Raw genomic sequence first — 25922 nt, forward strand, 5'->3', positions numbered from 1 at the left:
TTTGTTTTAAGTGTATGTTTATCGGTTGGCAAATAAATTATTTTCTGGAGTTTTGGCCACGGAAGAATTCCGATATGTTTGCACTCGAGAACTGTGAAAATGCACTCCGTTGGTCTATTGGCTAGTGCATGTGCTTTTACTGTATGTGGTTCTGGGTTTGATTTCCAGTGAGATACCAAAATTTAATTTTACAACCCTTCACTTTCATTAATCACTAATCACCTGTGTCCTCTAGCAAAAATACAATAATTATGAGACGTTAACATAAAGTAATTTCATTTTTTTTTTTTTTTTAAAGAGAGACGTGTATCCTTTGGGGGGGGGGGGCATGGAGGTGAAGTATTTTTCCTTTATTATTATTTTTTTTTTTTAAAGATTTATGGCATTGGATAGCTTGCCTTTCGAGATTGATTTGTAAAATTCGATATAGCGCATCTTTCTTTTAAAATCATTATAGAAATTAGCTCTTTGGTAGAGTTCGAATAAAAGTATTGATAAAACATCAGCGTATGGGTAGTGTAAGCGTATCATTGCTTCAGTACATAATAAATTCACAACTTTTATTTATGAGGAAAAAAAATTCCCCTGGACTCTCTGTGAATTTCTCTCAGGTTCTAGCTGGTGCCTTCCATTTCAACTCAGGCAAAAAAATATAAAATTGTACCATCACCATCTCGGATATTGTTGAAACTTTTTTTATAGCAACTAGACATGCTTTTAAGAGACCCATATTTTTTTTGTCGAAAAAAATTTTCCCGCCAAGACGGGGAGTACAATTTATGAATTGTAGAAGACATGGAAAATGGTCAACTTCGGAGCCTCACCATTCGGCTATGGAGACAAGTAGAGTTATAATTCTTGTTGTGGTATGTACATAGGGATATAAATAAACTATATTTTATTATAGTTTGGTTTGCGCATGCGTATCTTTTTGTACATAAATTAACAAATGAACGTAAATTTATCTGAAAAGTCGAAGTTTGCGAATTTTTTTCGAGCACCCGTTTCCAATTTTAAAATTCTGTTTTCACAGTTGGTAAGACCTGGTTACCCGCTTTCCGAAAAATATTTTGTATCGCTTCTGTGTGCAACCGTTTTGTCGCAAAAAATTTGAGAAATTGTAAAATTTTCAAAAATCGCCATTTTTGGGTGCCATTTTCTCCAAAACACCATCTTTTAAAATTCTGAAATTTTGTCAGATGGTTCAACTTTATATGAATAATAAACACACCAAATACCATTCTCGACCAATGCTTCATGAATTAACTGCAGCCTTTTGAAGTTAGCGAAGTTTCGTGAACTTTGATGTCACAGTTAGCAACACTGGGAACAATAAAAGTGCAATGATTTGATGATGTTTGTGGTTCACATTCATTAAATGAAGAATAAAAGGTTTTCTTGACTGTTTTTTCATTATTTTGATCAAGAAGGCTCTCTGAAATAGTAAAATGGGCCTCCTCCTACTCCTCCGTTTTCTTAAACCGAAATAATCTGAGGTGGAAATTACGATTACGAAACGCAGAAATTTCAAGTTCACTTACTTAAAATGGTCTTCGGAAACAAAATTTCACTTATTTTTTTTTTTTTTTTATTTTTTATTTTTTACATGGACCGATCATTTGCTTGATTGGTGTCTTCTTCGCTAATAGCATGTAACCGCGCAGGTGCTCCAATAGGTGTTGGCTCACTCACAACTCGTGCAGGAGTGGATCTAGGGGGAAGAAACTTTTTTATTTTATATATAAATAAAACCGATCTCAGAGTTTGGAGCTCGTAGCTCTAAGTAGCAGTATTACCCCCCCCCCCTTCCAGAAGTCTGTCCTGGATCCGCCCCTGCGTAGCACATTGTCGATAGTCACAAATACTGAAGGTCCATGTGGAAGCATAAACAGCACTTCAACTTCATGTAATTCATGATTTATTCATAATATTTCTGCTACGCGCCACTGGTTATCATACATATAGTATGTAACAAAATTCCTTTTTTGCAGATTTCTTAAATCTACACTTTGAATTGCAGAAGTTCGATTTTGAGGGAAGCATGAAGTTAGTTCATGGTGACCCGTTACTGCCATAGAAACTTCGCCATTTTCCGAAAGCCAAAGATGACTTCGCTGAATACCAGTTACCGGTCGCATACTTTCCCTTTTTTTCTTCCGGAAGTCGTCGAATTCAGTTCCAGGCAACAAAACGAGAATAATACCCGGAGTTTGTACTTGTACTATACTCACGAATTCTTCTGCGGTTTTAGTGGGGGCGCGGTGGCTCAGTGGTAGAGCGTTCACCTCCGGTGCTTGGGGTCCTTAGTTCGATTCCAGATCGCGCCGTGTGGGCTTTGTGGTGGACAAACACCGTGCTCGTGGGTTTTCTCGGGGTTATCCCGTTTCGTCCCACTTTCTGCATTCCACCATTTCATTCATTTCTCACAATCACGGTCTCTAGCCTAACCGGCATATTCGTGGGACGTAAAACTTAAAGATTTCATTTTTTTTTCTTCTGCGGTTTTAATACTGTGCATTTGTATTTGCCTAAGGTTATGCCGCGTTGCCACATTCTTTACACCTCCCCCCCTCAATACCGTCGCAGAGATGCTTGCATGGCCGGTTTCACTGCAAAATCACTGCTTTATCGGACCTGTCTGCATTTCGAACATCTGAAAACGATTTTTAAAGTGGGATGCAGCACCATCAGAAATCACTGACACGGTTTGGGAAATTGTAGACACTTTTTTCCTCTTATTCAAACCTTTTTCTATAAAATATATTTTCGCTTTTCTTCGAGTATTTTTAGAATCTTGTCTATGGCTATGAGTACATGAGCCGAATCGTGTGTTTTATCGTCGTTTATTACAACAAAACTGTCAGTTGTTTCATATTCCGGTGATAACTCTGAATTTCACTTTGCAGAATAACAGTCCAGTTTTCAGCGAAGTCCACATGAAGTAAAATAGAATTTGTATCTTGAAATTTTATACGGTGCTTATCGGTAGCAATTAATTCTCTTTGGATTTTCTTGATGTAGTCATGAATTACAATTCTTAGTTAAACAAGCAATGTACGATACGAAAACAGAAAGTGGCACAGTTTTTTAACGAGATTATTGTTTTCCCATATGGCATACGTAACACTTTCATTTTCATTAGGATCAATAATTAAAGACTCCACACTTATTCCTTCCACTCCAGGACATTCACCACATTCTTGAAGAAGACAGTTGTCATTTTATACGGATCATACTACTAAAGGAAATAGGTCACTCATGTTAGCTTCAATATAGGCTGCACCTTTGATTTGTAGCAACGCAGTAGCAGCTAACTTAAAATTTGCACAATACACACACACACACTTCCCTCGCAGGTTGCGGACTGGCCCACTTTAGTCGAATACTGTAAAATTCCGAGTGACCCATTCTTATGTTGGTATTGTTCTGTTTAAGAAGTGAGTAAATTTCTTTGGAACGCGTACGAAAACATTTCGATTTTTTTTAACTTTTTGTTCTTTTTCGATCACTGTAATGACATCGCACTTAATTGAGACTTTGTCTGGAGCATTCCAAATCATCACTCAGGTAATAGTTTAGGCTTTTTGTAAATCATCAGAATTTATTGGATGGCCATTTCAAGTAAACTTAAAATTTGTTTTTTTCGTAATCGTAATTTCCACCTCAGATTATTTCGGTTTAAGAAAGCGGAGGAGTAGGAGGAGGCCTATTTTACTATTTCAGAGAGCCTTCTTGATCAAAATAATGAAAAAAAAAAACAGTCAAGAAAACCTTTTATTCTTCATTTAATGAATGTGAACCACAAACATCATCAAATCATTGCACTTTTATTGTTCCCAGTGTTGCTAACTGTGACATCAAAGTTCACGAAACTTCGCTTACTTCAAAAGGCTGAAGTTAATTCATGAAGCATTGGTCGAGAATGGTATTTGGTGTGTTTATTATTCATATAAAGTTGAACCATCTGACAAAATTTCAGAATTTTAAAAGATGGTGTTTTGGAGAAAATGACACCCAAAAATGGCGATTTTTGAAAATTTTACAATTTCTCAAATTTTTTGCGACAAAACGGTTGCACACAGAAGCGATACAAAATATTTTTCGGAAAGCGGGTAACCAGGTCTTACAAACTGTGAAAACAGAATTTTAAAATTCGAACCGGAAGTGCTCGAAAAAAATTCGCAAACTTCGACTTTTCAGATAAATTGACGTTTATTTGTTAATTTATGTACAAAAAGATACGCATGCGCAAACCAAACTATAATAAAATATAGTTTATTTATATCCCTATGTACATACCACAACAAGAATTATAACTCTACCTGTCTCCATAGCCGAATGGTGAGGCTCCGAAGTTGACCATTTTCCATGTCTTCTACAATTCATAAATTGTACTCCCCGTCTTTGATGGCCCATTACTTGGCGGGAAAATTTTTTTCGACAAAACAAAAAAATATGGGTCTCTTAAAAACATGTCTAGTTGCTATAAAAATAGTTTCAACAATATCTGAGATGGTGATGGTACATGCTCTGCCTGAATTGAAATGGAAGGCACCAGCTATCAAGTGACAAAGAATTAAATCTACTAACTGCTTTCACACACAATATAATTTTGAAACTTGGGAGCCTAGTGGTATATTTGTTTCTGTATTATATATAATGCTGATACGTTATTCTCGTGAATATCTTAATGGCATTTGTCAATTGACTTCAGAGGACTGAGTTTAGAATGTAAGCACAAGTTGCCTATACTTAAAACATATCAGATGTACAGTCTTGTTCAACAAAACTTGATGCTCCCTTCAATTATCAGGCACCTCACTTTAATCGCTCCGCCCCCAATGCAACATTGGGTATATTTGCAGCTTAAAGGAACTATGATCATGCATATTTGATTTCTAACTTGCTTGCTCTTAGCGTTGCTCTTGCGACGAGATGAGAATTCAGGTTTTGTCTCGTCTCGTTTTGTAAATTTATGTACAAAGTGTGTCCTGATTTCCGTCTTAGCTTCATGTAGAATTTATCAGAATTCTTCCAGGTTACGACGAGTCCACGAAAGATTGATATGACGACACTTAAATCATATTTATTATTGAAGTAAATTATGTAATGTCTAGCGCATCTTTAAACGTTAATAAATGTTCTTTATTACTCGCCTCTTGCTTCATATTTATGAAAGGAGCGTATACATGGGTAAGCATACCTTATATTTTTGAGAACGGGAGATCGTATGTCTACCGAAAGTTCTAGTGTTTCTTGTATGTAGTCTACAATTTGTTTCCTTGTATGATTTTTTTATCCCGAGCTTTCCTTGGATTTTTCCCTATGCACATTTTATAAACTTAGAACTGCTAGAGACAGTCACCAGAAAATAATGAGTACACATCTTACATATCCTCTCGTCAAAAACTTCGGAACGAGTTGAATCGACTAATTTTAATTCGTTTTCTTTGCCACAGAGAGCATCTGATCCTTTGTACAATACCGAGGTTAGTGTATTTACAAATTAATATGGAGGATGTATGTATTTATTTTTTTTTTTTCTTTTTTTGCTTGTTATTTAAAATGTTCTGCAAATAACTTCAATGACTTTTGAAACTGTTTGTATTCACTTGAGCGTATGCGTGAAGTGGTTTATTATGAACAAGACAAAAAGAACTGTGATAGATTAATTACAAGTAATCCGGTTAGAAACACTGCTTGCATTTTAGTTCCAAAACCGGCTGCCCGCACTCGTTCGCTGGTCAGGTCCTAACAGAGTCAGGGTAGGAGCGTACTAAGTTGGACCGAGCGGTAACAAAAGAGGCGCATCCGTAGGGAGCGGGCGCGTCAGCGACGTGGTGTATACGCGTACACGATAGTAGAAGAACTTACACATACAGTACTTTCCCTATCACTCGAATTTCATTTTAATATGCTGTGCATTGACTGTAATTACTTATCTTCGCACTGTCATTCCTTCGCGAAGAATGTCACATCGTATTTTACCTATAAATTGTCTATTTGGTAGAGCCATGTGCTCGAGTGAACCCGGTTGTGGTTGTAGTTGAGAAAATGATGTGGTTGAGTGTTGGTTTTTATTCGTATTCGGTAAGAGTGCACTTTGAGCAGAACAAGTGCTTTTTCACAGGATGTGCATTGTTTACGTAAGGTAAGGTAGGGTTAGGAAAGTTTGAACTTTTTTTAAAGATTGATAGAGTGTAATTTTTCGTATTTCTATTTATTGTGAATCGGTTCCTATGAATGTTGTGCTCAAAGTGCACTTTTGCCTTCGTATTCTTTAGAAATGTGGGTATAGAAATAGTTTATATCACACGGGAACACAGGTGCATTATATTTCAGTTTGACAGTGTTTTTTCTTATTCCTTTCCATGATTTTAACATTAGCAAACGAAACATTAGTACTCTTTCGTTATTCTATTACAACAGTTTATTTTTGCATGGACACCATCTGTGAAATACCTGTCGTTTAGTGTTCTGTTAGTACGACATATTGCACTTTGTACATTTTAGACATTAGGTCCATTAATGTAGATAATTTATTATAAACAACTGGAGGAGTTAATTGTATTGGGTTAAGTTTCGCTGATGAAAGAAAGAAATAGTAACTTTACAGAAAATAACGGAATTAGACGAAATTTAATCAGGATGATTAAAAGAAAAAAGTCGTTTTAGGGTGAGTAATCAGCGAGAAGACAAGCTTTTGTGTTCGATTATATGGAATCGTGTGATGAGACCATAAGCACGATGTATCAGTGTTCCAAACTGTTTTGTTGAATGTGATAAATACATCACAAGTGGGGGTAGAAGTACAAAATGCAAGCACAATAAGTCAAAGTTGCAAGTAAACTATTATGGTTCAGATTTCCTTTTCACATGTAATGAAATTTGCATCTCCCGAGACAATAATTACATGTCTAACCGAGCCTTCATATTCAGCCACTACAGTGGCGCTACTGCTTGTGAAGCATTGCTTTAAATTGCTGCGTTCGTACGAGGTACCTGCAGTTGCTTCCACTAAAACGGTTGCCGCCACCGACCGCTCTCGCGCAACTGTCTCGAGCAACTCTCAGTGTCCGTCACTCGAGGAAAAGCATTGCTTTAAATTGTAGCCTTCGTACGGGGACACTGCAGTGAGTCACCGCACAAGGTTGCCAGTGTATCTCGATTCCAATGTATGTATATGTTGAAAAAGAAAAGAAAAGAAAAAAGGTGCTGATCAGACGAAACATGCACACTTGATCTTTCCGTGTCTGCCCTAGTCGCGGGTTTACTACCCCTCCCCGATGGGGGAAATTTTTAACGCACTAGAAAATAATAATTAAAAACTTATTTTATGCATACCTTTATTTCGTTTTAGTATAAATTTTAATGAATTTTCATTTTACATATGTTGTGAAGAAAGACTTTAATTACTGTAAATTCACGATCTTTTCTTGTTGTTTGAAATAGTTACTGAGAATGATGAGTTTTACAATATGCGTTTACAATGAAATAAATTCATTTTGAATTTTCGCCCGTAATAGTTTGAATATTCCAACACTAAGAATTTCATTAAAGGGAATAAAATAATCGGATTGTTGAACTTTATCTAGATTTATATTGTGACAAGGTGTTGAGGAGTACATGCACAGAGGGTTGCGAGGGAAGTGCAGTACACCATAATTACCCGCCTCTTCGCTACTGTCTACTGCAGCGTTTCTCACCCGGTGTGCCGCGAACGGGCCAATAGTATGCCGAGAGGAAATCGAAACAAAATTATTAATTCTATAGCAATCAATTTGCAAGACATAGGGAAAAATGTATATTTGTATTTAACATTACATCACACTGTTACTTTTCTGTACATTTTTAATGTTGAAAATAGTATTTGTTATCATTGTTATGACCATTATTGCTTCTTTATTGTTGCAGACTATTTCGTAACTTGAAATTTAAAAATACATTCAGTCCTTTCGACAAAGCAAACATGCATACAAATTACCTACATTTGTGTTTTAAAAGTAAAAGAGATTTGTTTGTTCATTCGTTATTTAATGATCTTCCTTCTTAGTGAAAGATTGGATACAGTTTTCAAGAAAAAGTGTATTTTTAAAAGCCTTGGTCCCATATCTCATTGCAGTTGTTTTCTGTTTTTAAATTAGAATAAAAAAAAATAATAAGCATAATGATTTACTACGGGGGGAAATCAGTGATCGAGCTTTCTTCTCTGTGAGAAGATCAGTAATCAAAAAAAAAAAAAAAATACTATTATATTTTATATTTACAAATAATAATAATATCTATATGTGTGTGTCGCGAGAATTCAAGTTACATCTGTAGTGTGGCGCAAGTTGAAAAAGGCTGGGAAAGGCTGGTCTACTGCAAGTAGAACGTTAAAATTCTATTTAGCTTCGACGACCAATGATTAGCGCCAATAGACTTGCTAAATCAATTATTATTTGGAGACTGTTTGACTTCTATTATTATTATTATTATTAGTAATAATAATAATACTTTTTCACTTTTCTTCGTCTTGCTAGTTAAATTTTCATTCAAAGTGCTCTCCTCAAAACGTTGCGCCCCTAGACTCGGGCCTAGTGGCAAATCCAACTCTGCTTAGTCGTCTGTTATGTTTTGTTCTTTGGGTATTAGTCATTAATATTAATCACCAGATTATCAGCCACCCCTTATGCCAAATGAATCATTTCCGGATACGTTTATAACTATTATTATTATCACGTAACGGCACGTATAATATTGTATTCTTAGTCCGTCCGCCCGTTACTCCTACGATAACTCTTGGACAAATGCCAAATTGTTATATTCTGCTTTTGCAGTAGATATGTGGAGCGATTATGGTATCTCGTCCGAGTTCGTTAATGGAGACGATTAATCAACCGGACGTGGTAAAAATCAAGCATTTCCGGTTTTAACGTTGCCATTATAGAGCGAAAGCCATAATAAATAGCGAGAAGGGGTTTTCTCAAATCGATTAAGTGTTCCAAGAATATCTTCCATGTCCATCCTTACTACTGTATCAAAAAACGGAAGTGGTAGAAATCCAGTACGACTTCTGGTTTCAATATTAATCTATATAAAGAAAACCGATAAGAAAGCAAATTCGATTTCCTTGGAATCGACTTAGCATTCTAAGAATAGTTCGCATTTTCTCTTTTAACAAGTTATTCAAAACGGTAGTGGCAGAAATCAACCATTTCCGCTTTCAGTGTTGATCGCCATAGAATAAAAACGATAATAGATAGCGAAAAGTGTTTTTGTAATCAATTTGTAATCTCCCCTCTTAACCCTCTATTTAAACCAGAAATGGCATAAATCAACTACTTCCGGTTTAAACGTTGATAACTATAAGGTAAAAACGGTAATAGGTAGGGAGAAACGGTTTTCTGTAATAAATTGTGTCTGAAGAATAATATTCCATCTCGACTCTAATCTGTTTACTAAAACCAAACCTGGTACACATGTACCATTTTTGGTTTCCAGACTAATTTGAAAAAAAATATTGGCGCGCTCCTCTTTATTGTAAATAATAAGGAAAGAAGTAAAGGACGGAAATATGTTGTTGACAAAACCAAATATATATTGATGTGATTCTTTGTGGCTAAGTGCTTAGAACTGTGCTGCCCTTGCAGGAGTCGGGTTCGATTTCCGGTGGCAGGTACTGTGGTTTGTAGATCTACGTCCCATGTAGCCTAGTAGCGTAGGTGTTGAAATGAAGTTGAACTGTAAGTAACAAAAATGAAAAATGAAATCTTTTAAGTTTTACGTCCCACGTTTATGCCGGTTAGGCTAAAGGAGATGGTGATGATGAGGAATGTATGAAATGGTAGAATGAAGAAAGTAGGAGGAAGCGGGAAAACCCCGAGAAAACCCACGAGCACGGTGTTTGTCCACCACAAAGTCCACACGGCGCGAGCTGGGATCGAGCTAGGGACCATAAGCACCGGAGTAAGTAATAAAAATATATAAACAAAAATATTGATAAGTGCAAGAGTATTGATAAGTGGAGTTGGAGTGCACTAGTGTTGAGGATACCTGGATTGAAATTAGAGGTAGCATTAAAATTTCAGCAAAAGAAAAATTGGGACACGCGGAAATACGTAGGAACAAACCATGGTTCGACCAGGAATGCATAAAACTAGCAGAGATGAGAAAACAGGCAAAATTACGCTGGCTACAAAATCCGAATGAAATGACTACACAAAATTTCGCAGATATCAGGCGGGAGACTTCCAAAACTTTTAGAACAAAGAAACGCGATTTTCTGAAAGCTAAAATTAAGGAACTTGGAGATAATAGTAAAATTAAAAACATACGGGACATGTATAAGGGAATCAACGAATTTAAGAAAGGCTATCAACCTCGTGCTTATATATTAAAGAAATCTGACGGTACAGTTCTCACTGACACGGATAGCATCTTAAGTAGATGGAAAGATTTCTTCGACGGTTTGCTTAGCACGCAACCAAAAACTATGCGTGGAGAAAAGGAGATACACACCGCAGAACCGTATATTTCAGAACCCAACTAAATAGAAGTAGAAACCGCTATAAAGAAATTAAAGAAACGCAAATCTCCGGGCGTAGATGAAATTCCGGCTGAGTTAATTTTAGCTGGAGGCGAAAATTTATGGAACATGATACACAAACTCATTCTCCTTATCATGAACAAGGAAGTATTGCCCCAAGAGTGGAAAGAATCAATCATTCTTCCAATTCAGAAGCAAGGCGACAAAACTGACTGTAATAATTATCGAGGCATTTCTCTTCTGTCAACATCCTATAAATCCTTTCAAATATTCTATTAGCAAGACTGACCCCATACGCAGATGAAATTATTGGAGATTATCAGTGCGGATTTAGACGAAATCGATTAACTATCGACCAAATATTTACCATTCGCCAAATACTCGAAAAAAAGTGGGAATACAATACCCCAGTACATTAACTATTTATTGATTTTAGAAAGGCGTACGAGTCGGTTAGGAGAGAAACATTATGCAACGTTCTTACAGAACTTGGAATACCGAGAAAGCTAATTAGATTAATTAAGATATGTTTAAATGAATCCCAAAGTAAAGTCCGGATAGGATAATTTTTGTTCACGAGCTTTCACGTCGAAAATGGCCTGAAACAAGGAGATGCGTTGTCGCCATTATTATTTAACTTCGTTCTGGAATACGCTATAAGGAAAATCAAAGATAGCAACCAGGGCCTAGAGTTGAACGATATTCACCAGGTTATGACATATGCTGATGATAGGGGATGATAGGGTATATTTAATAGGGGATGATAGGAGAACAATAGAAAGAAATGCAGAGATCTTATTAAACGCTTGCAGTGACATGGGTTAAGAAGTAAATGCAGAGAAAACCAAATACATGGAAGTGCGTCGGGACCGTAATATGGCAAATTATGGATGCGTTAAAATATTAAATAATACTTTTGATAAAGTGAATAGTTTCAAATATCTAGGATCAATATTAACAGAGGAAAATCATATTCACGGAGAAATTAAATGTCGACTAAAAGCAGGGAATTCGTGTTACTATTCGGTTCAAAATCTCTTGTCGTCGCGAATTCTGTCGAGGAATTTGAAGCTTAAAATATACAAAACGATAATCATGCCTGTTGTTCTGTATGGCTGCGAAACATGGTCACTTACTCTGAGGGAAGAACATAGACTGAAAGTATTTGAGAACAAGATCCTGAGACGAATATTCGGACCTGAGAGGAACGGGAATGGGGAATGGCGGAAACTTTATAACGAAACTACATAATTTGTATGGTTTACCCAACATTGTTAGGGTCGTCAAGTCTAGGAGGCTTAGGTGGGCGGGTCATGTAGCTAGAATGGAAGAAAGTAGAAACGCTTTCAAAATCTTGACTGGAAGACCAATCGGAAAACGACCATTAGGAAGACCTAGGCGCAGATGGGAGGACAATATTAAGATGGATCTCGCAGAGATTGGAATACAAAGTAGAAACTGTTACAGGTCAGTTTGCAATCTCGTTGATAGCATAGGATGCACGGACATTCGTTTTTTCCCTCTACGTTTCTTCTTTTTGAGCAACGAAATAATAAGAGGAAGAAGAAGTGCTTGCTTACTATTAACAGCCGTTTCTCAAATTGGAATAACTTGAGACGGTGGAAATGCTTCTACGAACTATATGAACCGGATAGTCGCCGAATGGACACTGAAATCTCGAACCATGAACGGCTGTATGTGTGTTTCTGCGTGTTCCATTTATTTCTGTGTGTCCTGGCAACACTACTCATAACTTGGGCAATAAAAGGGGAGGGGGGAAACAGAAAATAATGCCTTGGTACTTGCTGTCGGTTGCTTGTCTTTTCACAAGCAGTGGCGCAACTCAGTGGCCGCGAACGAAGGGGACCTAAAAGCAATCTCGTACAGAACCGAGAAATTACTAAAGGATCCTTCTGGAAATTCCATTTCCGGGACATGAAGGAACAGTTTTCCACCGAATGTCCGGTTGACACAGATAGCTGTCCCTGCGACGTCCAACGCCCTTCCTCCCGGTCTAATGGCTACCACGTCCGCCTGTAATACACGTGGTTCCGAGTTTGATCCCCAGTGCGGAACGCAAAATTGTCAATTTCATTTCATTTTGACGTCCAGAGTTCCATTCTCGTTGGGGATACGGTAGCAGAAGTTAAAAGCTTTTTCAGGCCAGCCATTCTGAGTGGGGTTTTCCTGAATTTTCCTCATTCACACCAGCCAAATGCTGGGATGATGCCTCACAATAGTCCCGTGCCAATTCCTTCCCAGTACCCCACACTGTGTAATTGCCAAAGGTCTTCATCTCCTATTTGTGACGGATTAGCATGGCTTTATTTACCGAAGCACAGAAATATAGTCCCTAATCCTGAAAGCTAACCGAAACAATTTCGTGGACATTCCATTATCTGTGACGGAACATCTTTTATTTGTTCAGGTTTCTGTATTGGAAGCTAACCTAAGTTATCCTTTGGACGTTTAAAGAATAACCAATGATACCTCATTAGAAGAAACGTGACACCGTTTAGATATCCAAGGGCTCTCACTATGATTACTCCACAAAGAACCCAGATATGCCCCACAAAAATCCCACTCGAAGTCAGTGTCGGGACATGAGCGGACATGTTCAACAGGATTTGGAACATACGCAGATTTCAACAGGTTGTTCATTGCCAAAAATAATCATCCCGATATCCCTTGCTTTCGACGTCCAGGAAATGTTGCTGTGGTATTTAGGAATATAACCGAAACTAATTAAACCTGACCAAGTAACATTCCTCATTCAATTTTTCGGGTCTAGTTCGTTACAGGGTTTGAAAAAACCCAACCCACCTGGGCCCATGTTGTTTTTTTCCTGTATTTTCGGGTTTAATTGGGCTTTTTTGAAATATTTCCTTGTCTTTGTGGTAAAAATGTTAAAATATGATTTACATTTCAAGATCGTCATTGTCACTTGCAACAATTTTCTATTCAGTGCTGTTTTAATCATTAACAGCATCTGAAATGAGTTACAGCTTTTTGTATCCCTTAATGAGGACAGGGTGTGGTGTCTGATATTAATTCCAGTTATGCTCAACAATTCAAGTCAGAAACAACAGCATACTGTTGTATCAATTTGAATTCTTTCCACAATTCAGCTCACATGATTGCTATTGTCGTTTTCTGGGAATGGAAACCATGAAACAATTCAGTTGTTTTTAAATTTAATGTTATCCTCCATGCCCTTTATTTGTATGTATGATCGCGATATAGGTGCACTAATTGTGTTCGTTTACTTTTTGGTTGAGTAAGTATATTCACGCGGTGGTTTCATGCAAAATTTCATTAGGAACTGATTATAGTAACCAGAGCTGGACTAGTATGAAACTCCTCAACGGGTGATCCTGTTAATATCGTAAATAACCGACTTCATTGTATGCATACTCACGCACTACTTCAACATAGTTGTACCGATTTTGGTTATTCTTTTTTAAGTTTTATACTTTCTCGCAGGTTTCGTATTAATTTTATCAGGTTCTAACGACAGTCTTTGGAGTTAGACCATTAAACTCTTCAACAGCTGTTGTTCTTAATTCCTTGTGTATGATCACGTATAATTCCGTATCGCATAGATCGATTATATATATAATGGTTATGTATGTTTTGTAGGCATCCATTTTATAAGGTGTAGTGTCCTACCTTTAGTTCAGGTATCTTACTAAACTACTGGGGATACGAAAAAGTGGAAAAATTACAACGAACTTTTGTCAGGGAAAGTCAAAGAGTTTACAGAAATCTGTGGGAACCCTGGTGTAGTGAAAGTGTATTAATTGAATTTTCCATATTGGAGATTTCTGTCCGAAATCATACTGTATGTAGATTATATTTACATAAAGGGGCATTCACTATTGGGAAATGAACTAATGTTAAGGTTCTGCGGTCTGCTTTTTTTAAGGAGTGACTTAAGTTATGATCTTGGGTGAATGAATAATTAATGACAAGTTTAAAGAGATAGTGAGTAAACTACTTGATATAATCTTTTATTGTTTGTTACCGTCTTAGCGGTTGAGATTCTTCCATTGTCTGTAATCCTGATGAAAATTTACTTTTATTATTTCAGGTGTTGGTGTTGTTTTGTGTTACTTTTAAAATAAAATAAATAATTAAAAGCTTAAAAATGGATGAATCAACGGATCCTGCTCAAAACAGTAAGATTATTAAAGGTATGTATAGTAAACTTTTAGTTTGATATGTGGGTGGTACTGAAATCAACTTACAAAACATATAAATGGAAAATTATTAGTAGATGAATTATCCTAGCAAGCTTTATATATATATATATATATATATATATATATATATATATATATATATATATATATATATTACAGTGTAACACAGGTACTAGCTGACAAATGTTCATCAAGACATAACATCTTTGGTTACACGTAATGATTGAATTCATATCTTTTGTTTACATTTGATGATTCAGTTGTGAAACCGGCAGCTACCAATGTGAAGGAAGTGTCTTTCACGTTTTTTCAAAATGTCCACCATTTATGGGAAGACAGTATCTGATGCGTTCTGCTGGCCTTATTCTGTCGCGCGTAAAAGTGTTGCAGGAGGGATGTACTGAATAACGTAGGTGATTGTTTGTTTCAACTCATCGATGGATATCCGTTCTGTCTGATAAAGTTTCTGCTTGACATACGTATGAAGTCAATCCAAGGAAGTGAAGTCGGATGAAGGTGGAAGCCATAACTGGTTTACCTCGTCCAATCCAGCGCACACTGAGGAGGGGCCGCGGTGGCTCAGTGGTCGAGCGTTCACCTCTGGTGCATGGAATCCCGGGTTCGATTCCTGCTCCCGCCAAGTGAACTTTATGGTGGACAAACATCGTGTGCGTAGGTTAACCGTTGATTCAGTGGCAAATTATGAAGGTACTCCAGCAATTCCAACATGGTTTCAAGCAATTCCAAATATATGCCGTGGATGCCATTAGGATCAAAGAAATGTCTTAACCAAACCACCAAGTATACCATACGTTACCATTGCTTTAGAACACCAGTTTTTTTTTTCTTCTTCTTCACGTATCCATTATGGTTTATCTCTCGACCAATAGCGTGCATTTTGTGGATGAGCGTGTCCATCCAAAAAGAATAGGCTTTCGTCACCGGAAAGAACATGCCGGAGAAAGGGGATATCAGCATACAATTGCTCTATGATCCAGGTTACAGTATATTCGTTCCTTCTATAGATCCCCCTCTTTCATTGTATCTACGTGCTGTAATTTGTAGGCGTGAAAATGTGCTGATTTCAGTATTCTGCGAACAGATTCTCTACAGATACCACTTTAGCGAGCCACATAACGTATTGACCTTTTAGGGCTGATCATCAAGTTTCGCAATCACATTTATTGAATTCCATTTGTAGCAGATTTGGAACGACCACTGCGTTTACTATCAACTACACTGAAAGTTGTCTTAAATTTATGCAATAATTTCGCTACATTGTGGTATGGTGGTTTTGAGCTGACCGTATGACGACAATGAAACTCACATGCAGGTTTTCATGTTCTATGCTATGCATGTCTCCTCAGAGCATGACCTCTTCTCCATTTTTAGGACTCAACATTATCGTTTCAACACTCTCAATACATACCACAACTCGAAACATTACGCAAGACTGTCTTACTTTTTACATTAACTTCCTACGTACTGTTGCTTCACACAATAAACTAAACAAGCTACAAACTATATCATCGTCACAGTACTGTTGTTTGTCGTACCCTAGCAAATACTCTCATTCCGCAGCAACTAATATGAAGGGTAAGGGGAAAAAAACAGGAATGTACATGTATGTGCTTTTTCTGGTGCTTTGCCCTATCTGTTGGTGACTCTTGGTACTATTTGACTGTATATGCTATGCATGAGTAAATGTAGAAATGTCCATGTAAAATGGGTAAAAGATTTAACTAACCCTATTCTTCTTATGCGATTTTCAATATTAAAACGACGATTTCTCGAAAATGAAATTTTGTGACATTCCTTCTTTTTTCCCCTTTCCCTTCATATAGGAATATCTATGAAACAGGTGAACTATTGTGGCAGGCCAAGTAGGTAGGTATTTGCTGCCATTTATAAGGAAGAAATGACATGGTCACTCAGTTTAGAGACACCAATGCAACATGTCACTACGTCATTTTGTGAGATAATTAAGTATAATACACAATGTTTATATGTGATATTTTCGTACTGTTTTATTATTGAACATTTGTTAAAAGACTTCGTGTCGCATTGTATTTTAGTTTAGTCGTGCTTCTAGTGAGTTGTTACTTGAGTGAGTTTTACATGAAAATTGAGTAAATAATTGTGTTCGTTTATAAAAATAGGTTTTGAAATCGATGCTTGGGAATTTTTAGTGAATTCCAAGCATTAACGTTGCTGTGACCAGGAGCGTAGATCACTCAATCTTTGTAAGCATGTTAGTTCTTGTATTAGTGCTGCTGTATTTCTACTTCCAAATGGTCAAAAAAGTAAATGATGGCATCATACATGTAGATATGTATATAGAGCTTTACTTCGTACCTATTCGTGTACATTGAAAGGTAAAGTAGTTTCGTTTGACTCGTATGAAACTACCAGTACAGTGTTACTTAGCCTGTCCATGAGATCATGATCATTCTAGTCTCTTATCTCATTCCTGAAATTGCTAAGTTTCTATGTCGATATAAGTACTTCTGAATACCTAGGCATCCGTAATAAAGTTTTTCGAGATTCATTATTTGTTGAAGTTTACACCATTCTGATTGTTAAAAGCCCCACGTTTCACTTGTTTTTTACATTTTATATTATATATATTATCCGGTTATATTATAGTATAATGGAGTGACATTTTCAAGCTTATGTAGAGGAGACTGAATTCTCCACAAATAAAATACTGTGTATGTTCCTTAATTGGCAGCAAAATATTTACTCATAAGATAGCGATATAACAAAAAATTAAAATTAATTTGTGTTCAGGTGACAAGTGATAATATACATTTTGTAAGATAACGAAGTTCCAAGCGTAAGATTTCATATAGAATCTTTAAAAGAGACACGTTGATGTAATTCGCATTCGTAAATCTTCGTCTACATTAGAGGCACTTGAGTTCGCATTCTCATTCGGTTCCACTGGAAGTACAGCCAAATATAATGCATGTATGTCCTGATAGAGTGGCATTTCACTATACATTATAACTTGCTCCCTTCTACAAGATAGTGTCTACAATTAAATAGAATATTCAGCTCCGAGCAACTGTTGTACAAACTGAGAATAACAAACAAATGATAAGAAACTGCTGAGGAAACTCATTACCATCAGTTTACCTTAAAGTTTTTCGTATTTCGCCAGTTTTTCGAATACATTTATTCTCTTCGTGGACTTACTGTTATTAAGAATGAGGAAGTTTTGGATCTGCATGATCCATAACTTCATTGAAATATTTAATTAATTTTCAAGACCTTCGTTCATTCGGGTGATGTAGAATTCAAGGTAGTTTTAAAAGCCCCATTGTAATTACACGAGTTTAAGTGTGTTTACATTTAAAAAAGATACGTAATTTAAGAAGTAATGTTTAAAAAGATGTGAAAGTTCTGTAAGTCTGTAAGTTTCCATCGTGTAATTACGTTGAGTTGAGTTGATTTTGAATTTAACGTCCCTTCCAGCAGTAAGGCAACGTTACCTACTGTTTAACGTGGAATCTGAGAACTCCCTCCGGAAATCGAACCCGAATATCCCACGCCAAAAGCGTGTACGCTAACCGATTAGCCACAAGGAGCTCTCGTGTAATTACGTTGAACTGGGTGAAGACATCAAGCGGATGCTGAATAATTGTCCAAGCTAACATTCAAACGCTTGGCGCTCATAATAAAACATAAATACACTTGTGCGTAATGTAAAGTTAAAACTGGTGTACTTAGCATTTTTCATTTCAGGAGCTCAAGAGGACGTCACCAGTTTGGATATTTTAGTATGTGGTACCTGTCATGTAGTGTTCCATTTTGTTGAAGATTTTAAGGAACACAAAACAAAGAAAGAATGTGACAAAACGTCTGTAAGGAGCACACCATGTGTAAGTATGATCTGAACTTTTGTGAGACTTCCTTTTGTATTGACTCGTAATTTCATATTCAGAATTACTTAGATTGTTCTTAGCTTTCAGGTATTAATATTGTCGAATGTAATACTTATATGCCAGGTTTAACAGGAATAATTCAGTGCATCGGTTATGAATAATTGCGTTTCCGCTTTCTCGATCCACTTCAAGTTAACTTACAACACAGAAACTATGCCAGTCATTTTAAAGAATGGCTTATCGTTTTATGGTTCTTATGTGGAGAACTCTGTATGAATACCATATAGCTCAAAAAGCTTGTGACGTTTTGCTCGTATAGTGTCCTGTGTAAGTAGGAGGCGAAATATGTATTAGTAGCAATGTGTTACCGTAATACTTGAAGTAATCATTACAAATAATAATTATCAAATTATGTGCCCTAATTAATGATAAATAATTGTAGCCTATGCAAATATATATACATTGCTTTCAGCAGCATTAAAAAAAAAAACTGTTTAGTCTTATGTTCTAGGAGGTTAATTTCTCAGTCTTCAAATCCACAACAGTAACCGTATTGTTCAGGATATACTCAGTTCTTCCTCTTCGTCGTCGTCGTTGTATTGTTATTATTATTTATTTATTTTCATTAAATTCAAATGTAATCCAACGTTTAAAAAAATATAAAATGAAGGAAAAAAAAAACAGATTTCTTGTGTCGTTACGATTGAATGTAAGGAAACAGTTCTACTCTGCAATGAACACAACATATTATTCACTCTGAACAGTAAAAGTATTCTGCAAACCTTACTCAACTTCTTGAACGTCATAGCACATATTCGATTATCATTTGGCCCGTCTCTGTCTCAAAACTCAGTGACATCATCTAGTAATTATTACAAATCTGATTGCAGGTATACGAATGTATATCAACATCCAATAACTTCCTTAATTTTTAATATCACAGTTAACTAATTCTCACTGTTTTATTTCATTCTACTAACGTCTTTCCTGGAACTCAAATAATTTTAATTTTGCCCAGCATTTTTTTTTCTCCCTAACTTTTTGATTTACGTTCTATGTTGGACACCTCTTCCATTCTGCCCAGCTAATCTTTCTATCCAGATAGCATAACGCGCTGTCTGTTACCACTCTTCTTTACTCTCATTTTCTATAATCTAAAGAATGCGAGTGGTTTCGGCAGTTTTACTGGATATTTGAAGTTTTGAATATTTTTGAAGTTATCAATTGGCACCGGCCACAGTGTGCTGTAGTATTATCCATTTACAAGTCTCAATCGTTTGTAGAGGATTAACTCTGACGTTCCTCAGATACCGGTGATTTTCTGTCGCTGAGATCTGAAACTGGTTTCTGCATCTGTACTCAGTAGAAGTTGGGTTTTGAATGCCTTTAGTTATTAACTTTGTAGTTTTACAAATATGTTTCGTATGATATGTACAGATGGATTTTGCATGACCTTCATCCATAATCTGTATACTACTTTTTTTTTCTTTTTCTCTTACTATTATTAGTTAAGTTTCATGATATTTTTTGATGCAAAAGAAATTCTAAGAGAATTGATCTCTATTAATCTTTACGAATTGAGTTGTTTATTATAAAATCGTTCATCTAGATTTCTTCTATCTAATTTCAATTTTGGATCCTTAGTTTTGATATAAGATTCAGATTCGTATCTTTCCATGAGTTCTAGTACCGCTGAAACTAGTTTCTGAAACTTAGTTTTTATGTTTCTGCTGGTTACGCCAATATGTGTACGAAATCAGATGAACTGTGATCAAACATATGTCAGCATCCAGTATTAAGTTTGATACAGATACTTAGAACGAAGGAAGAAGTGTGGAGGATTGTCGGGTGCCTATTTTCTATCTAAATTTTGACTAAGCCATTTGCCAGAAGACTTTTTAACTAATCCTTCTTATCTGGAATACTCAGTGATTACTTACCAGAGCAGAGAGGTCCTTCACACAATACTGATCTACAAGCCGCATCTTCCAGATACAACTTTACTTTCAGTCTGGCTTCTGGGTTTGTTAGCTGGATAGTGGAGTCTCAATGCAATTACGCACACGTGATTCTTCTATTTCACGCTCTTCGACTGTAGTTGCTTGATAACTTCTACCAGCATTACTGCACTGCTTGAGTAATTCTCCAGTTTTCCACAACGAGAGTTTTTAGCCACCGGGGAAAGTTACAGTTCTTAGCGCGCTCATAAACTGTCTGTGCCTCCATCCTTTTATTCCTTGGTGAAATCGTGACAGTTAGTATAAAAGTATTACATGATTTTTTGTAAAGAACTCTGCAATGGAGTACTTCCTCCTCCTAGAAATAGCAATAATTATTTTACCATTGTGATGGATCAGAGCTTTTGATTAATATGAAAGTAAATAAGGCCAACAAAGGGGCTTTATTACTGTACATGTTCATTTCATTACTTAAATAGATTTTTTAATCATTATAAATACAACCAAAAGGACTACCTTCCCTAATTCTTTTAGTGACAAATCTGATGATGTGCACTTTTACGTGAAACCTTTTGTCAGTATTTGTTACGATGGCATTTATTTTGTTCGATACAAATTTTTTAAGTGTTTACAAGGAAACACACAGAATATGGTCTTAGTACTAAGTGATCGAGCGTTGCTATTTTTACTTACATGTGAAAATAAAAGTAAAGTATGTGAAGAATCCATTAGAAAAAGAAAAAAAAGAAGAACTGGTGAGGTAAATGTCGGCCATAGGGAGATTTCTTAGTGAATTTCTGTAGTCTGTGAACTTCTGTGAGGACTGAGGGTTTCTTCTTCTTCATTATTATTATTATAAACTGTAGGAACGCCGTTATACTTACCTTTAGTAGAACAAAGGAATTTTATTAGAAGAAAGTATTATTCTAGTTCCTACAGAGATTGATTCGTTTATATTGAACGGAATTTGAATGTGCCAGTTACGTAGGAAATGTTGTGTTCGATCTGCAGGTTACCTCTACTGACTATTGCCAAGCATCGGAGTTTGCGTTGCAGCTGGACCGTGGGTATTGCATCCCGCTCCTCTTCACAGGCTTTCCAGAGGCCGGAGACGTTGCGAATTCGACGATGGGACATTCGCCGCTTGAAGGGCCGAAAGCATAATAGTCCGTTCGGCTGGATTCTTGTCAGAGAAAGAAATTACCGAAATTCCTTTCCTGTTCCATATCGAGATAGAATTCCAACGATTTTTTCGCCATATGGCTAGATGCTTTGTCTTCGTGCAGTTCAACTGTGCGGTTTACATCTTGTCCGTACAACGCTGGAATTCCGTGGTGGTACATTTCAATCACGACACGAGTCTGATAGTACGCAGCATTGATTTTGACGTTTCGAAGACAGACTGTCCCTGTACGAGAATCCGGCCACAATTATGAACCCTTTTATGACACCGAGGCTGGTTTTTAGCTGCTCACATCGGTGTGGTGGTCCCAGGACTCTGTGCCACATATTTCCGTATAATACAATTTTCAGTTGTACTACCTACACAAAAAGTGCACACTGTACACATTACTACGTTGCGCGACGCCGTGAATATAGCGTTGGAAAGTGCCACAATGAAACGCTCCAGAATCGTTCAATTTTGGCGATTCTGCCACATTCGACCACATTGAACTACTGGGTTACTAACGTGATGCTGTTGCCTCGTGGCAATCTTACGGTGGTGGGTTGTGCGTTTGCGGTACAGTTGCATATTGACATCGGCTCAATATAAATTAATCTCCGTATTATTTATAATTGATTTTCGTGAGCATCAAATTCAAGTATAAAATAATATTCAGGAAATTTATAGGAATAGAAAAAATGTACGCCGACGTCATTTATTATTATTGCCATCAGAAATAAATCCAGTACAACTAATTAATCAAATCGTTGCGGAGACTTGACATAGTTTTGCGATAGAGAACGAGGTATTTAGTAACTCACAAATTTTAATTGATTTTTAATACTATTGAAAATATATGAGATCTTTTAGACCTGCGAGTAAAACATTACTCGTAGGTGCGATCAAATTGAGAGATTGTCTGGTAAACGAATAATGTCTTGTACACATCTCGTGATATATATCACAGACAAATGACAGCTGTTACTTTGCTTTATAGAGATTTCTTGCAATATCAGATACATTTCAAACAGAGGAGCCCTAATAACAGTGAGTTTATGATATGCTTAAATGTTCAATAGACATAGCAAAGTACACACGGAAAAGAAAGTATTTGACAGTTGACAAATTTTCTTTTGCCAATAACGGGAACAAATGAATTAATTTCAATCTTTTTGTTGTTATTATGATAAAAAGGCCTTGTGTCCATCTTAAACACAAACTAAATACAATTTTCTTACAAGGCTGTCTATAATCTTTATTATAAATTAATTAGAAATGTTACAGTTTCGGAAGTATATCACTTCCTTCTTCAGACTATTGTTCCAACTGAAATCATAAATAATATTACATCATTTTTATCTCTACCAATCAGGAATCACTTTTCTTTAAAATTCAATATATATGTCCATTGTCGTGGCATTTAAATTCTTAACAGACATATAGTTTGTTAACAATTCTTTATATTTCTTTTAACATATATTAACTAAAATAAACACTAATTAACTACCTAAATATTGAAATTTTCTACCTGAATATTGAATACTAATTAACTACCTGAATATTGTAAAAACACATAAATAAATTTAACCCTATATTGTGCTTATATTCTACCTTTCTTCTTCTCTTTTCAATATGTCTTCCCACTCTTCATTAATATTCAAACCACTATTCAAGTTCATAGCTTTATCGTAAACTTTTTATCGTAAACTGCTTTTCGCTTCTTTCCACTTTCTAAACAGTTGTCTCCCTTCATATTCCAATATATTCGCTCCTTCCCAGTTTACTTCGTGGCCTGTTTCCTCGACGTGCTTGTAAATGGCATTAGTCTCTCTCTTCCATCTTACATCGTCTTTATGTTGTTTCAAACGTTCTTGCATTCTCTTCTTGGTTTCCCCTACATACACCTTATCACACATCCCACACGGTACTTCATATGTGTCTTTTTTTTTTTTTTTTTTTTTTAATACATAATTCTGCTGACGTTCTCATCTTCTTTTTCTTTACGATATCTATTATCTTCATTCCTCCTTTCCTGTACGTCTTAATACCTTCTCTCCTAAGAATCCTTCTTATCTTCTCTGATATCAACCCTGCACTTTCAATACCATGCCAACATTTCTTCTTGTACTCTTCTTTCTCTTCTTCTTTCTCACTTTTCTTCCTTCTATTCCTGCTCTTTTTCTTGTCCTTTTCACTGTAACCATTCTCTTTCAGCTGTTCCCATAGTCTTTCTAAATCTTTTTCTCCTTTTAATCTTCCTTCATATTTATCATTCTGATCCTCTCTTCCATATTCATAATTAAATTCAGTTTTGTTCCTTCATCAACCTCACTTCTTTTATTGCAGTAAACTCCTGCTGCACATTCTTTTTGGAACCATGATGTTATAAAATTTCCTTCCTTTGTTCTCATTACTTTGATATCTAAGAAATTTATTACACCTTCTTTTTCTATTTCCTCCTCTAACATGATACCTTTCATCATTCAATTCTTCAATGAACTTGTCTAATTCCCTTCTAGTTCCTTTCCATACTCCAAAACAATCATCCACATACCTACAAAGCAATAGTAATTTATCACCACCTTTTTCCATCACTGTTTTCTCCCATTCATTCATTACCAGATCTGCTATTACTGGGCTTATACATGATCCTAAGTTGGATTTCAGTTGAAATAGTAGTCTGAAGAAGGAAGTGATATAGTTCCGAAACTGTAACATTTCTAGTTAATTTATAATAAAGATTATAGACAGTCTTGTAAGAAATTTGTATTTAGTTTGTCTTTTTGTTGTTATTCATAGGATAGTTATAATTTGATAACTTGTCAAAATCGGTACTGTAATAGGTTAATTTATTGTTGAGTTATTAAGAAAAGAATTTTGTCAACTGAAGAATACTTTCTTTCGCGACTGTACGTCCGCGTGAACGCCAACACAGCATTTTTCTTTCTTCATAAATGATGAATGTATCAATTCGAGTAACGTTAACAATGTTTTAGTTAGAGTTAAAAGAAAAAGATACGTAAGTTGGTTCAATACATTCTTTTTCTGCTGAGGTTTAAATTCGATTATTTAAAGACAAGTTATGTAGTGAAGTTAATTTTTTTATATGTTCAATGTATTTTGTTTTTTATCTGTATTGTATATAATGTGGGTAATTTTCTTTCAGAATTCTACTCCCCAGGTTTGGGCATTTCTGCTTTGGAAGAATAAAATCTTGTCCGAGAAGAGTAAAGCTAAAGGTACGTATTATGCTTTTCCATTTCATAAATATGCATACCAAAATATACATGGTATAAAATGAGCATTATTAGGAATTTATTTTAAGCTAGACAGCACTAAAAAGTATAAAGTTGAAAGGCAGTATTGTTATAAAAATCTAGAGTAGATGTTAATGAAATATAATTGATGTATCCTATAACACAGTGTCTGTCGGTCACGAAAGTCACGAAATTTAGTTTTGGGTCACGTTTTTACTGTACAAATGTAAGTACAGATTGGAAAGTTTAGTTCTATAAAACATCAAAATTCACCACCAAAAATGTCGGCTTTAGACACTACCAAATAGTAAGCAAAGTACGTTTCTGCCGCATGGATGAAAATTTGGCCTAATTCGCACCCAAATTCGCTCTTGACAATGTTAAGAAATTTTATGATTTGGTAAAGAAAAGGTCACGAAATTTCATTTTGGAATTTTAGAAGACACACTGGACTTGTTCATATGGCTTAACTATTAACGTTCTTACCGTTCGCATTAGTATGTGGATGATATTGCGATTGAAGATATTAGAAGAAAAAGGTGGTGACGGTGACACAATGTTGAATTTACAAACTGGAGCAGTAAAAAATAATCTTAGCATCTGTCAAGACGAAATGAAGAATTTCCAGTTGCACATTTCGAAAACTTTTGAAAACCAAGAAAAATCGCATATAGAAGCTATACAGAATTGCGAACAGGAATGTTCGCATAACCATATCACACAACAGGTTTACGATAAAACTGTTTCATTGTAATTCCTAGGATATTGTAATAGTAAGATAACAAGTAAATAAGATTCAACGCAGTACGCTAATCTGAATAACTAGTACATTGGCAACTACATCATTGGAGGCACTTCAGGTGATAGCAAATGAAGAACCCGTGTATGTACAACTCCTAAGGTCACAGAATCATTGAAAAAAAGA

The 25922-nt window shown here is 35.9% G+C and overlaps 1 protein-coding gene across 3 annotated transcripts in view; it reads left to right on the top strand.

Moving 5' to 3' along the window:
• The window catches only part of Chro (chromodomain-containing protein chromator), a 93147-nt gene that overhangs the window by 3534 nt on the left and 63691 nt on the right, over nucleotides 1-25922 (top strand). For all 3 annotated transcript variants that reach the window (XM_081740171.1, XM_081740172.1, XM_081740173.1), the window contains exons 2-4: nucleotides 14619-14721; nucleotides 18478-18614; nucleotides 24907-24979. In XM_081740171.1, coding sequence (XP_081596297.1) covers nucleotides 14676-14721; nucleotides 18478-18614; nucleotides 24907-24979 — 256 coding nt within the window. In that variant the 5' untranslated portion in view covers nucleotides 14619-14675. The remainder of the gene's footprint in view (nucleotides 1-14618; nucleotides 14722-18477; nucleotides 18615-24906; nucleotides 24980-25922) is intronic.

The sequence above is a fragment of the Thermobia domestica genome, chromosome 15 (genome assembly GCF_964235325.1).
Source record: "Thermobia domestica chromosome 15, izTheDome1.hap1.1, whole genome shotgun sequence".
Taxonomy (NCBI): domain Eukaryota; kingdom Metazoa; phylum Arthropoda; class Insecta; order Zygentoma; family Lepismatidae; genus Thermobia; species Thermobia domestica.